The 15,605-nt window shown below is 46.5% G+C and overlaps 1 protein-coding gene and 1 long non-coding RNA gene across 2 annotated transcripts in view; one reads left to right on the top strand and one right to left on the bottom strand.

Annotated features, from left to right (window-relative positions):
* LOC134503283 (uncharacterized) overlaps positions 1–7,644 on the top strand; it is a 22,191-nt gene extending 14,547 nt beyond the window's left edge. Inside the window, exon 3 of the long non-coding RNA XR_010068527.1 lies at positions 7,059–7,644. This is a non-coding gene — a long non-coding RNA (uncharacterized LOC134503283). The remainder of the gene's footprint in view (positions 1–7,058) is intronic.
* Positions 4,844–15,605, bottom strand: RHBDL2 (rhomboid like 2). Its single transcript, XM_063312033.1, has 7 exons — positions 15,341–15,605; positions 10,251–10,399; positions 9,792–9,904; positions 9,471–9,571; positions 7,780–7,840; positions 6,462–6,523; positions 4,844–5,436 (listed from the first exon to the last, which is right to left on the bottom strand). The coding sequence occupies exons 1-7, from the start codon at positions 15,554–15,556 to the stop codon at positions 5,254–5,256; spliced, it is 885 nt and encodes a 294-aa protein (XP_063168103.1). The 5' UTR covers positions 15,557–15,605; the 3' UTR covers positions 4,844–5,253.

Here is a 15,605-nt window from a genome sequence, read left to right as displayed (position 1 = left end):
TGGCCCTGGCGCGTGTCGGGCAGGATGCTACATAGGCTTTCACGTCCCGTCTCAGCGCGGGCCACCAGAATTGACGTCGTGTTAGGTGCAGGGTCTTTAGGAACCCGAAGTGTCCCGCTTGCTTGGTGTCGTGGGATCTGCGCAAGATCGCCTGGCATTGCGAGTCCGGGACATATATTCTGCCTTCCCCCCATGCCAGGTCCTGTGCCATCGTCACCTTGTCGGGGTTTGCTAGTAGCCAAGGGTCGGTTTTGAGGGCGGCGGTGAGGTCCGCGCGTATCCCCCCTGGCAGTTGCAGTTGGCGCCGTCTGGTCACTGGTTGCCCCACCGTCGGTTGCGCCGTGGGGTTGGGCTGCCTCCGAGCGCCGCTCCGGGTGTTCACAGCCATCCCCAGCTGGGAAGCGGATAGGACCGTCCTCATCATATCTGGGGCGGGCTCTTCGTCTTGGGGCAGTCGGGAGAGGGCGTCAGCCAGGAAGTTCTTTTTACCCGGCATGAACTTCAGCTGAAAGTTAAAGCGGCTGAAGAATTGGGCCCATCTGACCTGTTTTGGGCTGAGGCGTCTGGGCGTCCGGAGGGCCTCGAGGTTCCAGTGGTCTGTCCAGACCTCGAATGGTTGGGTGGCTCCTTCCAGTAGGTGCCTCCATGTTTCCAGCGCCGATTTTACTGCGAAGGCTTCCTTCTCCCAGACGTGCCAACGCCTTTCTGTCTCAGAGAATTTCCTCGACAGGTAGGCGCATGGTTTCAGGACTCCTGTGGGGTCCTTTTGGAGTAGGATGGCCCCCAGGGAGAAGTCTGAGGCGTCGGCTTGGACCACGAACGGCCGTTCTGGGTCCGGGTGCGCAAGGATTGGCTCCGTGGTGAACAGCGCTTTCAGCCTGTTGAATGCGGTTTGGCACACGGGAGTCCAATTTAGTACTGTCCCCGGGTTCTTGGCGCGTTGTGTGTCCCCCACCCCTTTAGTTTTGAGGAGGTCTGTTAGGGGGAGGGCTATCTCCGCGAACCCCCGTGTGAATGACCTGTAGAAATTTGCGAAGCCGAGGAAGCTCTGGAGTTGGCGCCTGTTACGGGGGCGTTCCCAATTCACCACCGCCTCGACTTTTGCGGGGTCCATCTCAATGCCTTCCCCAGAGATTCGGTACCCCAGGTAGTCTAGGCGTGCTTTATGGAATTCGCACTTTGAGGGTTTGGCATAGAGTTTTGCCCTTTTTAGCTTCTCGAGGACTTGTCTGACTAGGGTCACGTGTTCCTCGTGCGTTTTGGAGTAGATAAGGACGTCGTCTATGTAGACCAGGACCCCTTTGAACAGGTGTTCATGCAGAACCTCATTGATGAGCTGCATGAACACCCCCGGGGCCCCTGCTAGTCCGAATGGCAGCACTTTGTACTGAAAGGCACCTAGGGGGCAGTTGAACGCAGTTTTCCATTCGTCCCCCTCCCTGATTCGGATTCGGTAGTACGCCTCGCGAAGGTCCAGCTTGGAGAATACTCTGCCCATGGACAGGTGGGTGAGCATATCTTTCACGAGGGGTAAGGGGTATTTATTGGATAGGGAAGCTGCGTTGAGGCCCCGGTAGTCGGTGCAGAGCCGTAGGGTGCCGTCTTTTTTCTCCCGGAATAAGACGGGCGCTCCGACCGGTGAGCATGCCGGCTCTATGAAGCCCCTCTCTAGGTTTTTGTCGATGAACTCCCGGAGGGTTGTCATCTCCTTCGGGGTCATCGAGTAAATCTTCGGCCTAGGTAAGGGGACATTGGGCAGCAGGTCAATCCTACAGTCCGTCTTGCGGTGGGGGGGTAGTTGATCAGCTTCTGCCTCTCCGAAGACCGCTGAGAAGTCAGCGTATTGCTCAGGTAGGTCTTCTGGGGTAGCTATGTTGTCCTGGGTTGCCGCCTCTGCCCGTCCCACAGTGGGGTTGGTCCTGCCCGCCGGAACTGGCGCCCGGTACGTGCCGTCGTCGAATTGGAAGGTGCGGGTCTTCCAGTTGATGCGCGGGTTGTTTGTCGCGAGCCATGGTATTCCCAAGACTACGATGGGCCGCCCTACGTGGGTTACCACGAACGATGTTCGTTCGGTGTGGGTGCCCATTTGTAGGGTGACCGGCTCGGTCTGCATCGTGGCCGGTTTTCCTCCTGCTGTTGAGCCGTCCAGCTGGTGAAATGCCAGCGGCGTGGGGAGAGGGAGGCAGCGTAGGTCGAGTTTGGCGACTATGTTGGGGTGGATCAGGTTTTTGGAGCACCCCGAGTCCACTAGTGCCGCGGCCGTGGTGGCTCCGTTGCCCACGGAGAGCTTGATTGCCGCCATTATTACGGAGCTTTCGCCGCTTTGTCGAAGTGATCCGCGCCTCTGTCCCACCACCTGCCTCGCGGCGCGTTTTAGGGCAGGCGGGGAGCGTTTCCCGCCGGCTGGTCGGGGTCTTCGGTGTCCTCTCCCCCCAAGTAAGCGTCCCAGCCTTCGTCCGGTGTCGCTGTGGCTCCGGTCATTCGGCGGTGGGGGGGCGGCGGCGGGTTCGTCGGTTTGAGGCTAGGTTTCAGTGCGGGTTTGGGAGCGCTAGCTAGGGTTCGGTTGGAGAAGCAATCTGCCGTTTTGTGCCCCATTTTTCCGCACCTCCCGCAGGGCCCGCAAGTAAATTTCTTCCTTTGATATGTGGGACCGGCCGGCCCCAAGTGTGGCGCGGGTACTTTTGGGCTGGTGTTGGTTTTGTCTTCCGTCGTCGCCATTAGGAAGGTGCGGTGCACGTGTTCCGCTCTCCCCGCGAGGTGGATCCAGCCTTGCAGAGTCTCCGGGTCGTCCCGGTAGAGAGCCCATTGGAGTACCTCGCGGTTGAGGCCCCTTTTGAACATTTCTAGCAGGGTGGTCTCGGACCAGTCGTTGATCTTCCCTGCGAGGGCTTTAAATTCGAGGGCTTAGTCCGGGACAGTTCGTGCGCCCTGTTTGAGGCTTTGGAGTGCGCTTTTAGCCCTCTCTTTGGCTAGCGGGTCCTCAAAGTAGCGCTTCATCTCGGTGATGAAGGCATGGAAGTCAGAGAGGGCGGGGGAGTTGGACTCGTACATTTGGACGTACCAGTCCGCCGCCCGGTCTTGTAGTTTGATCGCCATGGCTGCGATCTTGTCCGCTTCTGAGTTAAAGGAGTGTCCGTGCCGTCCCATGAACTCCCTGGCGTTCGTGATGAAGAACGACAGTTTCGCGGGGTTCCCGTCGAAGAAAATGGGGAAGTCCTTTGGGGCCCAGGCGTTCGGTGAGTCCCCTCTTCTCGCTTCCCGACCCATGGCTTCGTCCGCCTGGGCCGCTTGTTGGTTAGCATTTGGCCCATGGGAGTGCGTCGACCCGCTCGGGGTGTGGATCGGGGTGTGTACCTGCACGGGAACGTCGTTGTGCGGCGTGGGGGACATCAGCGATTGCAGCATGGTCCTGAGGTCCTTTAGCTGGGCCTCCATGGCCGCGAGTCTGGCTTGTGTTTCCCCGTCCGAGATCCGCGCCGCAGCTGGGGTCGGGTCTGTCGGTGTTTCCGCAGGGTTGAGCCGCCGGTGGGGTTCAGGCGTTCCCGTCCGCTGGTCAGCTTCCTCCATTTGGGAGTGCATCGGCTGGGTTGCTTCTCCGTCCTCCACCGTGCTTCCCGCAGTTGGGCTGACACTCCACGCCTGTGGCTGGGGTGCAATGTGGGGCGGGGGGGTCTCCGCGGGTCTCGGGAGGTATGTTGCTCCCTCCCGTGGCCGGGTCGCCTCCGCCTCCGTCTCCCTCTGGGGTTGGAGCTGAGGCTCGGGGTGGGCCGGGAGGGTGTCCGTGGCTCCTGGGGTCCGCGGTGCCTCTGGCCTCGATCGGTCCTCCTCCGCTTCTTGCCGTGCGGTTCGCCCGCCTTGGCCGTGACGTGTCGGCCCCATCGCTCTTGTTCTTCTCGCCGTCTATTCCTCCCGCGGCTTGTTGTTGTTCGGTGGGGCTCTGCGAGGCTGAGTTTGTGTCTCTCAGCTTTATGTCCTGCGCTGCCTACCGCTGAGTAAAACACAGACGCTGATTCAGAGAAGAGCAGGTTCAGGTTTATTCAAACGTAGAGCTAGACGCGAAAAAAGCTGAGAGTGAAGGGAGCGCGCCGGTGCGGGGTTTAAATACCCCGCACCGGTCAGCGCCCCCTCACCTTGGGTTGCGTCATCCCCCCTTTGTCCTGCATGCTTTTGTTCCGGTAGGTGAAGGGTTGCGGGGCCCCAGCTGGTGCCCCGGGATTGCCCATAATCGGTTTCCTCCTTCAGCCAGTGATTGCTGTCAGCTGGGCGATCTCTGTTGCGCTTTTGCTAACAGCTTGGGTGTGCCTCGTGATCCGCCTTGTCTTTGTCTTTCCTTCTTCCTCTTTTGTGTCCTGATGGCTGAATCATCCGGCCGGGGTCTGTGTCTGTTGTTGTGCGTGCTATGCTTATCTTAAGTCCCTTCCTCTGCTTCCTCGTTATTGTCATGTGTGCCGTTGTGCTGATGTCTTCAGCTCAACGGCACTCATGACAGTAAGGAAGGATGGGCATGCTACCCCCATTCTCACCCCCTTCATCCACAAATGTAATCAGTGCTGTTTCAGACCCATACCCCAGCCTGAAACCTGAGTTGGTGAAATATTTATTGCCCCCTTTCAAAATGAATATATTTATCCACTTGAATCAGTCTACTCCAATTTATGAGACATGAAATGATGCTGGATGAAGTGTAACCTGATGATCTTAAGGAGTTCTCTTCCAAGCAACTGAACACCGGCAAGCTTTCGCCAGACCAGAAACAGGTGAGGTCCATCTCAAGATAGGTCATCTGCACACATGATCGGCTTGTCAGATACTAGAAAGTTTCTGTATGGATGGAACTATGATACAGCACTGCAAATAATTTGCAATATATAATTCAGAGTCAAGAGTCACTGAAGAAGACCCCCTTGGAAAAATCAAAGGCAGTCAAAAAAGAAGCTGACAGAAGGCATGGTAGCTAGATACGCTAATGATACAAGCAGGAGGTTCCAAAAACTCAATCAGTAACTGACAGACAATTCTAGCAAAAGGATTTCCATCAAATCACAAAGAGTCAGAAGCAACTGAAAGTCTGAACAATTTAGCAATTAAAAAGCACTGCTGCTTCGTATTAAAAGAAAGTCATGTTGTCATAGTACTGCAATGCAAGGAATAAGATGGACTAATAAAAATACTAAAAACATCACATAAACCAGTTTTTTCAAAGGTTTTTAAAATTATCCTTCAGAATTATACACTATTCTCAGATGCTGTGTTCTACTGGTTTGCTGGTGAGAAAAACATATTGAATAATATAGCAAGTCCCACAAAGATTAAATATGCAGTTATACAAATCCAGAATCTAGGATCTTTAATGAATTTTTTATCAAAATTGCTGAATATGACATAACCTACTGACATTCCAGCAAGACCGCCTGCAATGTGGGCCACGAAGGAAACCTTAAGGGAAAAAACACACATATTTAATGGGTATATTTCTGCTTGGAGAGTCAACCTTTGGTGCAAACAGTCAAAGGACAACACAAAGAATATTGCAGCATTAGTGAAAACCAGAACAGAAATATTGGCAAGTGTGCAGGATTTTGGTGCTGCCCAGCATCACAAAGCAGTGGGTGTAAGCATGGGCAATGACAGCTGCAAAGGGATTTGCAAGAACAGTTCCCAGGTAAGGGACTTTGCCCTAATGAAACAGGAATAAAGAGTGGAGACTCCACAAGAAGGAAATTGGAAGACAAGGAGAAGGTTTCCAAAAGGAATCCTAGCGGGCAACTGAATCCAAAGTAGTCCACCTCTCCGTCTCCTCAGAAACAGAAATGTACCTAGTTCTAAGGAGAATCTTGATTCGTGCTGCTGGAAGTCAGGGCCTCTGTGAAATAATTGCTTTCCTTATTGAAAGAAGTCAATGGTCCTCTCAAAAACATATCTCCAAGCTGCAGCTCTCAGCTCTGCATATGATTAACTTGCTGTGTTCTACTGATTCTGTTTGTACATATGGAACCTTTATAGAGAAAGGGTGTTCATTTTACCTTGCCACAATCAGAGGCCCTAGACAAATGCAGGTCCAAAAGAGCATGCCCAGATCTCAACAGTGCATGTTAAGATTCTGCAAGGAAAAGATTTATCCACTTTCAACTGCAGCCTAAAATGTGTAAACAGTTTTCTTTCTGACATGTGAACCTCAGAAGTTTCTCAGTTAGAATTTCCAGTATTGACTTGCTAGTATAGACTTGATTAGTTCTAATCCTGCAATGTGTGCTAGAAAGGGAAAAGAGGAGAACAAGTCAGCTTAATACAAGATGTAGAGGGAGAAAATACAGCATTCAGAAAATGTAGTAAGGAGAAGTACCTGGTGCAAGTCTGCATAGAAAAGAAAAGAATGCTAAATTATTGATCAGAACTGGCAGCAAGAAGAACAAGCAAGCTAAGAGAGGGAAGGTAATTTTTAAGAGGAAATATGCACTTACCTGAAGCCCACTTAAAGGAGAGAGAAATCTTCTGTACAAAGCAAATCCTACATCTGTTCCAACTAGGAATTTAATACAAATAGTCAGAAGCCAAATTTGCAGAATGTCCCACCCCACTGAGACGTTCCCAAAGGAATGTGTAGATAGGAGTTATTTAAAAAGGGCTAGCTTTGGCACTGGAGTGAAGTCTAAGTCTCTCAATAGAAGGCCGTGTAAAGCTGGAGCCATCTTCTCTGAAGAAATTAAAATTGTCCAGTGTACTTCATTCTCTCTCTTCCCCCAAACACATAATGCATTGTGTAACCTGTTCGTAGAGTATACCAACATATTACATTCCAGGAATGAGAAACTGAATCTAGTTCAGGACTGGATTGATTTTTCTATCTGCACTGATAGATTACATAGCATCAGGGAATGGGGCCTTGAAGAGAGTAGTTATTAGTTGGTACAATCCATAAATAATGGATTTATGCCATCTGTTCATATAAGGCACACCAAGAAGCCATCATTCCTGCCTCACTTAGTTGGAGAATACGCTACATTAAGAAGCAGCAGGGACCACTGATCTGAAGTGCTTTTCTTTCCATTTTTTTCTAGAACCGGACCAAAGTGAAAAGCTCTGGGAAGACGGTTTAGGAATTCCACAGCTGGACAGACAAGGGGACGACGGGATGTTCAGGGGCACCATTTCATAATTATCTCTTATTGGAGAACCCTGGAAGAAGAGGTCGGCCAAGTTTTTTATTTTTCCCCTCCCAGTTTATATCAGCATGCAACTCCCAAATACTTTGATTTATGAATTTTTATAACAACAGATTAAATGGCTCCTCACTCTATCATTTTTCTGTTTATTTTGCAGAAAAAGATGAAAGAGTGAAGAGCCATTTAATGTGTTGTCATAGTCACTACCCCAAATTTCCTTTCCCCATATGGATTCAAACTCTCCATGAATGAAGCAGAGTAATCCCTTTCAGTTCAAAATTCTTCCCCAAAGTTATTAAAAATAACATTGCAGATCTTCTCCCTAAGTGTATTTTGTCTTCGATGAGACCAAAAAATAAAAGCCAATAGCTTGTTTTTCTGTTATTACACAGAACATGGCTTCTTTTAAATCTCCCCACATACCAGCCTCATCCAAGCTGAAAGAAGATGTCAAAATGCAAAGTTTTTTTCCCCCATGGCTAATTTGGTATGTGAAAGAAGAAAAGAACTGTAGATATGCTTAACTGAGGATGGGAGAGAAAAAGTGGGTGGCAATTTCTCCAGTTTTAGTTTAGGAATTGATTCAAGCTCAGAACAGAGCACATAGAAAAGTTACCTATTAGGCTGATGAACAGCAGTCTTGCAACTCCAAACAGAGGAATCATTTCTCGGAAGTTCTGAAAGAAAAAGAGATAGGAACAAACTCTAAATCAATTCCATATCAAACTATAAGCTACTTACCAAAAAGTTAAATTATATCACCAATGGATCAAATTAAGATCACAGAATCATAGAATATAAGGATTTGAAAGGATCTTAAGAGATCACCCACTCTGATCCTATGCCTAATGCAGGAACCCACTCTGACAGCATCCCTGATAGGTGGCCTTCCATCCTCTGTTTAAATACCTTGAAGGAAAGTCCACTGCTTCCCAGGGCAATTCCATTATTGAACGGCTGATATGGTATTAACAGTTATTTTCACATTATAAGTGTTAACTAACTTTTGATACCAAGGTTATTAAATCAACAGTACTTGTGAATGGTCATATTTATTTTACATTATGATTAGACCTTAACAGGATAGAAGAGAATACTGTATATGTATATAAGCTGCCCAGAGTCACTTGCTGAGATGCGCGGCTATAGAAATTGAATGAATAAATAAGTAAAATGTAGCTCAGGGTTGAACAGTGGAGCCCTTGGTGCTCTCTGAGCTTGGTTGTTTGTTTGCAGACGTTTTGTTACCCAGTTAGGTAACATTGTCAGTGCGAGGGAGTGTGAGGTTTGCTCCTTGCTTATATGCAGTAGCTTGCCCTGCCAGTGTTGGTGGGGGTGTGGTTTTCTCCTTGGTAGTTCTATGATTAGGTATATCCTGTTGGTATTATTATTAGGTATACCCTAATTGAGGAACTACCAAGGAGAAAACCACACACCCCCAACACTGGCAGGGCAAGCTACTGTATATAAGCAGAGAGCAAACCCCACACTCCCTCGCACTGACTGTGTTACCTAGCCAGGTAGCGAAATGTCTCCAAGCAAACAACCAAGCTCAGAGAGCACCAAGGACTCCACTTAACGGAATAATTATTACTGTCTGTATTTCTTACAAATTAATTCTCATCTGAGACTTTTTCTTCTCTGAAGACCCATAAACAGATGTATGTTTCAGCCAGCTCAGGGATGATATTCTGTGCCTTTGTAAAAGCAGGTTTGGATTATGAAAACTCTGGCCAGTGACACAAGGCAGGGAGGGGGATAGTTTTCTTTCAGAGCTGTGGGTCTACCAGTAGTCCTCGCTTAACAACCTTAATTGGGATGGGGATTTCCATTGCTAAGAGAAGCAGTTGTTAGGTAAAACATCACATGACCACACTGCTTAGCGACGGCACTTCTGGTAGTCCCAATTGTGGTTGTTAGGCAGAGATGGGGTAGATAAGCAGGTGGGGGGAGTTGAAGCACATGCTATGGTCATAAGCGTGGGCAAGATGCCAAGTGCCTGAATTCTGATCATGTGACTGCAGGAGCACTGCAACGGCCGTAAATTCGAGGACCAGTCATAATTACCATTAATTCAGCACCGTGACTTCGAATGGTCGCTGAATGAATGGTTGTTAAGCAAGGACTACCTGTAGCAGATATTACCTCTTATCTTAGCCATGAGAGGAACAGGAGGAAAAATGTTGTAAAATTCATGAACTTTTAGGGTTGTCATGCATAACTCTTGACACCTAGGTTCTACATCTGGTTGCATCACTTGAAAGAGAATCTTAACCCCCCCCCCCCATGCGCAAGCAACCCCCTTACCACTAGAATATTCATGAAGTATCCTCCAATCAGAGCATAGACACCTCCTGATGCTCCCACTAGACCCTGCAGCGGATCACAGATGGAGCTTGCCAAAGAACCTAAAGAGAGTTAGATCAATTAACCAAGATAATACTGGCTGTTTGGCATGACTAAGTAGTTATAGGTCTGGATATAGACATGCAAGTTAAAGTGCAAGATGCTTTTTGATTTGCAAATGTAAACATTCAGGCCCAGCATTTCAACGGGCTATCACTCAAATACTGCTTTGTGCTGAAAAATGGCTTAATTGCTATCAAGCCTTTCCCTGACACTACTTGCCTCCAATCACTCCTGCAAGATACACAACTCCAACTCTGTGTCCTTTATGAACCAATTCCAGGGGAATCCCCAAGCAGAGCTGCAGAAGAAGGTTCCCTATGATATGTTCAAGGCTGCAGAAGGAAAGATGAATCTGAAATTAATACTTAGCTTCCTCAGAAAAAAAAATCACAGCACATTTTGAGATTATTTTTAATGATAAAATGGGATACAAATTTAACAAACATATAAATATTCAATGTTCAACATAACTATACAAATACCAGGAGTAACTTAACTGGAAATGAAATAATTAAATACAATTAGACCCTCAGTAGTTCTGCAGGCTCTCTCTGTGCTCTTAGCCCAAGGCAATAAAGCAGCTTAAATCCCAATGGAAATCAAAGTAAAACAACAAAGCAAAACAAAACCCAAAGCCTCCACCAGCACATGTTAAACTGAGCATAACAGATTGCTTACCCAGCATGCAAAAACATGTAAGACAAAAATCTCCAGGCTTCCTTCCGCTTGTCAGGTCTGTATATAAATGGACTTTCCCAGATACCCATATCTAGAGTGATCCATTGTGTCTGCGGCTTCCAAACAGCATAATAAATGAACGTTGCCAGCTAGAAATAAACAGGGAAAGACCTTCAGTCTGATACTTGATTCGGATAACAGTGCAGGTTAAGAAGAAAGCAACTGGTGCCTGTCCCTCTAACCACTTAGGTTGGCCAGAAATACATCTTTCAGAAAGTTAACAAAAGGAATGGACTTCCAGATGATACCAAACTACTCTTCCCACAATCTATCACCAAAAGCCACAATGTCTGAAACAAACAGGAGACGTAGATCAATAACCCCAGGGGGTGGGGCACAGGCTTCCCCATCACCATTTAGGAAAATGGAGGCAATGCTTGCACATATGATATGGGCTTGCCCTATTGAGGTCCCATATTGATTTAATATTCTTGACAATATGGTTTTGGGAAAAATAATAAGGTCTGGAGATGTGAATGAGATTTTGAATTATATACCAAACATTTGGAATTTATCAGTATATGAAGGACTACAAATTTAGATGCTGCAAAAAAAAAAAAGATTAAAAAAAGTGGAAAGACTGTGCCACTACTGATTTACTGTTCTGAATTAATGAAATATATTCAACTCTTTCTTCAGCAACTGATCATTACCTTGTCATGGCGCTGGAGCTTGAGCACCTCAGTGATGCCATGAGCTAAACCGTGAAGGGCCACCCCAGACGGGAAGGTCATGACAGAGAGGTCAGACTAAATGCGATCCCTGGGGAAGGTAATGGCAACCCACCCCAGTATTCTTGCCGTCAAAACTAAATGGATCAGTACAACCAGAGATATGTCAATATACCATCGGAAGATGAGACCCCCAGGTCAGAAGATGGTCCAAATGCTACTGGGGAGGAACAGAGGATGAGTTCAACTAGCCCCAGATGTGATGACGCAGCTAGCTCAAAGCCGAAAGGATGGCTAGCGGCCGACGGTGCTGGTGGTGAATGGTGAATCTGATGTTCTAAGGATCAACACACCATTGGAACCTGGAATGTAAGATCTATGAGCCAGGGCAAATTGGATGTGGTTATTGGTGAGATGTCAAGATTAAAGATAGACATTTTGGGTGTCAGTGAACTGAAATGGACTGGAATGGGCCACTTCACATCAAATGACCACCAGATCTACTACTGTGGACAAGAGGACCACAGAAGAAATGGAGTAGCCTTCATAATTAATAGTAAAGCGGCTAAAGCAGTTCTTGGATACAATCCAAAAAAGGATAGAATGATTTCAATTCGAATGCAGGGCAAGCCATCTAACATCACAGTGATCCAGATATATGCCCCAACCACAGATGCTGAAGAAGCTGAAGTACATCAGATCTATGAGGATCTGCAGCACCTACTGGACAATATGCCTAAAAGAGACGTTGTTCTCATCACAGGAGACTGGAATGCTAAGGTGGGCAGTCAAATGACATCTGGAATTACAGGTAGGCATGGCCTGGGAGAACAAAACGAAGCAGGACATAGGCTGATAGAATTTTGCCAAGACAACTCACTCTGCATAACAAACACTCTCTTCCAACAACCTAAGAGGTGGCTTTATACATGGACTTCACCAGATGGACAACACCGAAATCAGATTGACTACATCCTTTGCAGCCAAAGGTGGTGGGCATCTATACAGTCGGTAAAAACAAGATCTGGAGCTGACTGTAGTTCAGATCATTAACTTCTTATTGCACAATTTAGGATCAGACTAAAGAGATTACGGAAGACCCACAGATCAGCTAGATATGAGCTCACTAGTATTCCTAAGGAATATGCAGTGGAGGTGAAGAATAGATTTAAGGGACTGGGCTTAGTAGATAGGGTCCTGGAAGAACTATGGACAGAAGTTCGCAACATTGTTCAGGAGGGGGCAACAAAATACATCCCAAAGAAAGAGAAAACCAAGAAGGCAAAATGGCTGTCTGCTGAGACACTAGAAGTAGCCCAAGAAAGAAGGAAAGCAAAAGGCAACAGCGATAGGGGGAGATATGCCAAATTAAGTGCAAAATTCCAGAGGTTAGCCAGAAGAGATAAGGAATTATTTTTAAATAAGCAATGCGCGGAAGTGGAAGAAGGCAATAGAATAGGAAGGACAAGAGACCTCTTCCAGAAAATTAGAAACATCGGAGGTAAATTCCAGGCAAAAATGGGTATGATTAAACACAAAGATGGCAAGGACCTAACCGAAGAAGAAGAGATCAAGAAAAGGTGGCAAGAATATACGGAAGACCTGTATAGGAAGGATAAAAATATCGGGGATAGCTTTGACGGGGAGGTCAGTGAGCTAGACCCAGACATCCTGAAGAGTGAGGTTGAATGGGCCTTAAGAAGCATCGCAAGGCAGCAGGAGACGACAGTATCCCAGCTGAATTGTTCAAAATCTTGCGAGATGATGCTGTCAAGGTAATGCATGCTATATGCCAGCAAATTTGGAAAACACAAGAATGGCCATCAGATTGGAAAAAGTCCACTTATATCCCCATACCAAAAAAGGGAAACGCTAAAGAATGTTCAAACTATCGAACAGTGGCACTTATTTCACATGCCAGTAAGGTAATGCTCAAGATCCTGCAAGGTAGACTTCAGCAATTCATGGAGTGAGAATTGTCTGCCTCCTGAGGAATCTGTATAATGACCAAGTGGCAACGGTAAGAACAGACCATGGAACAACAGACTGGTTTAAGATTGGGAAAGGAGTATGGCAGGGTTGTATACTCTCACCCTACCTATTCAACTTGTACGCAGAACACATCATGCGATGTGCTGGGCTTGAATCCAAGGCTGGAGTTAAAATCGCTGGAAGAAACATTAACAATCTCAGATATGCAGATGATACCAGTTTGATGGCTGAAAGCGAAGAGGAACTGAGGAACCTTATGATGAAGGTGAAAGAAGAAAGTGCAAAAGCTGGCTTGCAGCTAAACCTGAAAAAAACCAAAATTATGGCAACCAGCTTGATTGATAACTGGCAAATAGAGGGAGAAAACCTAGAGGCAGTGAAAGACTTTGTATTTCTAGGTGCAAAGGTTACTGCAGATGCTGACTGCAGTCAGGAAATCAGAAGACGTTTCATCCTTGGGAGAAGAGCAATGACAAATCTCAATAAAATAGTTAAGAGCAGAGACATCACACTGACAACAAAGGTCCGCATAGTTAAAGCAATGGTATTCCCAGTAGTAACATATGGCTGTGAGAGCTGGACCATAAGGAAGGCTGAGAGAAGGAAAATAGATGCTTTGGAACTGTGGTGTTGGAGGAAAATTCTGAGAGTGCCTTGGACTGCAAGAAGTTCAAACCAGTCCATACTCCAGAAAATAAAGCCAGACTGCTCACTTGAGGGAACGATATTAAAGGCAAAACTGAAATACTTTGGCCACGTAATGAGAAGACAGGACACCCTGGAGAAGATGATGATGCTAGGGAAAGTGGAAGGCAAAAGGAAGAGGGGCAAACCAAGGGCAAGATGGACGGATGATATTCTAGAGGTGACAGACTTGGCCTTGGGGGAGCTGGGAGTGGTGACAACCAACAGGAAGTTCTGGAGTGGGCTGGTCCATGAAGTCACGAAGAGTCGGAAGCGAGTGAATGCATAAACAACAAAATTCAACTCTCTGCTCTGAACTGGTTGTGGATGAAATGGAAAGATTGATCAATATTATTCCATGTGATCAAGCTGTCTGTTTTAAGTATGATAATGTGTTTCTGTACTTTTTTTCTTTTTCCTTTTTTTAAACAGGCTTCTAATTTCTTTTTCATTTCTCATAGAATCATAAAGGTCTTCAGAGGTTACCTAGCCCAATCTGAAGAGCAAATTCTAAAGCATTTTGAACAGGTGGCTATCCATCCTGTGAAGACCTCCCACAAAGGGGAAGATACCATTTCATGGGGCAGCCTATTCCATAGCATTTTCTGGTCAAGAAAGTCCTCCTAATATCTAATCTGAGTCTAATCCTTATAGTTTTGACTCCCTGGTTCTGGTCCTGCCCTCTGGAGTCTTCAATTTTGCACCTGGTATATGGAGTTAATCTCTTTAGTATCCTTTCTGTGTATTAAAACAATCAAAATGAAATATTACATGGGATACTGATACTGTAAGGAAGCGAGACTTGTTTTCTTCTTAGGCACATTTCTAAGCATGGGGTTCTCAGTAATCTTGCAAAGCAGCCCTTGACACTGAAGTTTTCTAGGAATTCTGCAATGCCCATACAGTCACTCCCTTGTCCCCACTAGGGTCCTTATGTCTGTGACCTCTGTGGTCCCAAGGAGCTTGCAATCGGTCAATTGGCATGAGGTAGAAAACTGCCCTTTGCAGCACTTCGATGGAAAAGGAAACTTCGCAGCTTTTTCTCTCTCAGGGAATCTCTTAATAGAGCTCAGTTTATTTACTTATTTACTTTAGCAGGCTTATATGCCACTCCAATAGTCAATCAGCCCTGAACAGCTTTCAAACCTACCATCTATATAATTAAAACAGCCCAACAGTAAATATTATATTAAAAGTATTCTTATGCTGAGAAACCTACATGACTATATTCCTCCACAGGCATTTTCTCTGGCATTTAACCTGTTTCTTTTGGATGATAGCTTTGTATTTGGGGAGAAAATGCATAAGACGACGCATTCTGCAAAGCACCTCGACCAGAACCAGATAGAAAGCCTGGCTGAAGATGCCTGTAGAAGGGAAGACTACAAGCTGAAGACCAGCCTATCAGGGAAGAAGGGTGGATCGGATCCTTTCCCTTGACTTGCTACCCTTATGATGTAGTGAAACATTCAGGCGATTCCTCACTTAAATTCAGAAGTAAAGGCTCTATCATGATTTTCAAAAAATAATTATCACTGCAGTAAAAAAGGAATTAGAAAACTAATTCTATAGATTAAACAAGAGATTCTGGAACATGCCATCTAAGTAAAAAACATGAAACATAGATTTAGAAATAAACGAATAGAAGAAAGAGTATTTGTGGATTTCACAAGAGCTTCTTACCTCAGCTAAGCTGACAGCCAGGATGAAAACAGGTGGCGGGATGCAGCTGGCTCTTTCGAGGTAGGTTGTTCTGGCCTCTTCAGGAAGCATCCATTTAGAAACAGTGTCATGGATACTGCATTCGATCCATGGGCACCTGTTCTTGCCCTCACTTTGCTCCTCTTCCCGCTCAGCCTCTGCAGCATCTTCCAAGCTGAATCGCTCAAGCTCCATCATGCACGTGGCCTTTAAAGGGACTTTGGCGAGGCCCCTCTTCCTTTGGCGT

Source organism: Candoia aspera, chromosome 10 (genome assembly GCF_035149785.1).
Source record: "Candoia aspera isolate rCanAsp1 chromosome 10, rCanAsp1.hap2, whole genome shotgun sequence".
Taxonomy (NCBI): domain Eukaryota; kingdom Metazoa; phylum Chordata; class Lepidosauria; order Squamata; family Boidae; genus Candoia; species Candoia aspera.
Note: the sequence above shows the minus strand (reverse complement) of the source record. Positions and strands in the feature narration are given on the sequence as shown.

What these genes read in the sequence shown, in the direction of transcription:
- RHBDL2 (XM_063312033.1), bottom strand. Translation starts at nt 15,556, where the DNA reads ATGATGGAGCTTGAGCGATTCAGCTTGGAAGATGCTGCAGAGGCTGAG. An exon ending in TGGCTGTCAGCTTAGCTGAG is followed by an intron (nt 10,400 to 15,340) that starts GTAAGAAGCTCT and finishes GTTTATTTCTAG; the next exon opens with CTGGCAACGTTCATTTATTA. An exon ending in ACTTCATGAATATTCTAGTG is followed by an intron (nt 7,841 to 9,470) that starts GTAAGGGGGTTG and finishes TTTTTCTTTCAG; the next exon opens with AACTTCCGAGAAATGATTCC.